This window comes from Coregonus clupeaformis, unplaced genomic scaffold, assembly GCF_020615455.1.
Source record: "Coregonus clupeaformis isolate EN_2021a unplaced genomic scaffold, ASM2061545v1 scaf0088, whole genome shotgun sequence".
Taxonomy (NCBI): domain Eukaryota; kingdom Metazoa; phylum Chordata; class Actinopteri; order Salmoniformes; family Salmonidae; genus Coregonus; species Coregonus clupeaformis.
Window position 1 is genome coordinate 429214 of NW_025533543.1, and position 3614 is coordinate 432827.

Consider the following 3614-nt stretch of genomic DNA (forward strand, 5'->3'; position numbering starts at 1 on the left):
CCATTCTGGTCAAAAGTAATGCACTAGAGCAGGGTTTCCCAAACTCGATACTGGGGCCCCCCATGGGTGCACGTTTAGTTTTTTGCCCTAGCACTGCACAGCTGATTCAAATAATCAAAGTTTGATGATGAGTTGGTTATTTGAATCAGCTGTGTAGTGCTAGGGCAAAAAACTAAACGTGCACCCAGGGGGGCCCAGGACTGAGTTTGGGAAACCCTGCACGAGAGAATAAGGTGCTATTTGGGACGCATCCTAATTTTTCCTGGCTCCCCAATGAATTTGTTATTTTCATGATGCTTAACAGATTTATATCATATGTGGCTTTGTGGCTTATCAAGGGGGCAGAGAGAGACAATTGGCTTCACTCTATAAATAAACGTTATTCAATCCCTGACCAACAGCGACAATCCCCCTCAGGAGACTGAAAAGATTTATCATGAGTCCTCAGATCCTCAAAAAATTCTACAGCTGCACCATCAAGAGCATCCTGAGTTGTTGCATCACTGCCTAGTATGGCAACTGCTCGGCTTCCGACCGCAAGGCACTACAGAGGGTAGTGCTGGCGGCCCAGTCTAGGTCAGTGTTCTCTCTGCTACCGCATGGCAAGCGGTACCGGAGCGCCAAGTCTAGGTCCAAAAGGCTTCTTAACAGCTTCTACCCCCAAGCAATAAGACTCCTGAACATCTAATCAAATGGCTACCCCCTCTTTTTCGCTGCTGCTACTCTCTGTTTATTATCTATGCATAGTCACTTTAATAACTCTACCTACATGTACATATTACCTCAATTACCTCGACTAACCTGTGCCACCGCACATTGACTCTGTACCGGTACCCCCTGTATATAGCCTCGCTATTGTTATTTTACTGCTGCTCTTTAATTATTTTTTTGTTATCTATTTTTTACTTAACACTTATTTTTCTTAAAACTGCATTGTTGGTTAAGGGCTTGTAAGTAAGCATTTAACTGTAAAGGTCTACACCTGTTGTATTCGGCGCATGTGAACATGTTGATTTGATTTGATTTGATTTGACAAACAAACCTATGCTGAACTAAACTGTGGCATTCAGGCTTTTACCAAGGCCTACACAAGGAAAAGCCCAATGATCCTTTTGCATTTAGGCCCTGGACATAAACGAAAGCTAAATAGAGGGGATCGAGAGAACATTGCTGTTGTTGTTTTTTCCTTGGGTGCTTTCATTAGTATAACTAACTTGGCAGAGATACACAGGCCTAATACTGTGAGAGAGAGAAGTGGTCCCCTCCATATTAGTCTTTTATCAGGTTCAATCTGTGGTTCATTAATTCTCTGTGGTGGAATGGGATACTCAGGCTATTTGACTCTCTAATCAGCCCCAGTGTGTTCCTCTCTGTCTCCGCTGAGAGTGGCTCTCTGGCGGGAGCTAATGGCAGAGTGTCAGTGAAGATGGAAGCCAATAGCCACAGTGGCAGGTAGATAGGGACGTGGAGAGGCTGACAGACCATCTTCTCGCCTCCACCAGCTGTCTGTGGACAGAACTCATCCTCCCAGCAGACTGAAAGAGCTATTTACAACACTGTGTGTCACCCTAATGATTCATTACACTCCATAGTGCGGTGATGGCTGACACCACGCTGAGTGCAGGGGATGTAACCAGTGCCATGTACTGTCTATCAAGGCTAATCAGAAGTGAAGCTATGTGATTGTACAGCTACTATCTCATTATAGTGGTGTCGTTTTACTCCTGAATGTGTGATGGTCATAATTGGATTACAAAGATAATTGAAGTACAACAATTTGAGGAATGAGAGGACCTCAGGATGGCTCCCCTTCTATTATCAGTTATGTAATGGCGGCTTTCAGTTCACCTATTGACTGTCATAAAAGTGTGTGTACAGTAAAACTATGTTCAGTAAATTGACACACAATTGCGTGTTTTGTCTTGATAGTGCCTTTGACCCGCCATCAGCAGGACCTGTACTTCTAGAACCCTATCTTTGCTGTGGCCAGCCTCTCTGAGGTGCAGCTCCTCAGGGACCCCAGGAAGAAGTACTACAAACTCCACCCCTTAGTGGCTGAAATAGTGGATGTAAGTCTGCAGAGAGATAGTGAAGAATGTGTATGGTGTGGGACAGGAGTTTTTTCCTGACTATGTCACCAGGAAAAAATTGAGGAGATTTTCCATGTCAGGTCACAAGATCTGGAAAAACTCCTGGGCCTAACAATGTGGTTTGCGTTGGTTGTTTACTTTCACAGTGACGGTCTCCTTTTTTTCAGTCATGCCTACAGATCGATCCTGCTGACAGGGCTACGTGCTCCATGTTGCTCATTCACCGATGCTTCTCCAAAGACGGGTTCCCTGAAAGGTGAGTCAGGGCAACCTTGCATGTTGAGTGTACTTGGAGAAGCAATTAGCCTCTGAGAGAGTGGAGAGAGACGTTTGACCTACATTCTGACCTGCTTACATACAAGATGGGAATGTGGTACTATATTGTCACAGTGTCATAATCTGGCCACACACATGTTGATTTGCCTTGTGTTTCTAGCCTTGAACCTTCCTTGAAATTGTTTAACGTTTATGAGATACTGTGAAGTAGTTGTAATAATGTCATGATGAACTGCCATTGACCTGAATGACTGCTGGTTCCTGCTCCAGATTCAAACCAGAGATACAGGCGTTGATATTGAAAGATGCCGAGGTCAATAGCATGCACAGGATCCACAGTGGCTTGTGGGAGGCACCAGAGGAGCAGGGAGCAGTAGTCCCATGCTCATGTAACAGAAAACCAGTGAAGGTATAAACTACATTGACCCTTAGTCATTTAGCATATTCTTACCCAGAGCATTTTATCATCTGTATGTGCAATAAAGGGGCTGAGCAACTATGTAAATACAAGTCAAAGCCTATATACTGTGCTATAGAAATGATTGTACAAGACCCATACCAGTCAACCATATTGTACATGGACTGCTATTTGTTTTAGGACACTGAGAAGGACAGGCGTGGGAAGGTTTTTAGAAATGTTGGCAAATTTATAAAAAATAAAAAACTGATATTACATTTACATAAGTATTCAGACCCTTTACTCAGTACTTTGTTGAAGCACCTTTGGCAGCGATTACAGCCTCGAGTCTTCTTGGGTATGATGCTACAAGCTTGGTATTTGGGCAGTTTCTTCCATTCTTCTCTGCAGATCCTCTCAAGCTCTGTCAGGTTGGATGGGGAGCGTCTCTGCACAGCTATTTTCAGGTCTCTCCAGAGATGTTTGATCGGGTTCAAGTCCGGGCTCTGGCTGGGCCACTCAAGGACATTCAGATACTTGTCCCGAAGCCACACCTGCGTTGTCTTGGCTGTGTGCTTAGGGTCGTTGTCCTCTTGGAAGGTGAACCTTTGCCCCAGTCTGAGGTCCTGAGCGCTCTGGAGCAGGTTTTCATCAAGGATCTCTGTACTTTGCTCCGTTCATCTTTCCTTCGATACTGACTAGTCTCTCAGTCCCTGCCGCTGAAAAACATCCCCACAGCATGATGCTGCCACCACCATGCTTCACCGTAGGGATGGTGCCAGGTTTCCTCCAGACGTGACGCTTGGCATTCAGGCCAAAGAGTTCAATCTTGGTTTCATCAGATCAGAGAA

At 44.8% G+C, this 3614-nt stretch overlaps 1 protein-coding gene across 1 annotated transcript; it reads left to right on the forward strand.

Annotated features, from left to right (window-relative positions):
- The first annotated feature begins 1599 nt into the window (after positions 1-1599).
- Positions 1600-2911, forward strand: LOC121574429 (cyclin-dependent kinase-like 3). The gene is made up of 4 exons (XM_045213214.1): positions 1600-1629; positions 1968-2069; positions 2258-2346; positions 2637-2911. Exons 1-4 carry the CDS (start codon positions 1600-1602, stop codon positions 2779-2781), a joined length of 366 nt encoding a protein of 121 aa, XP_045069149.1. The 3' UTR covers positions 2782-2911.
- Positions 2912-3614: the final 703 nt, after the last annotated feature.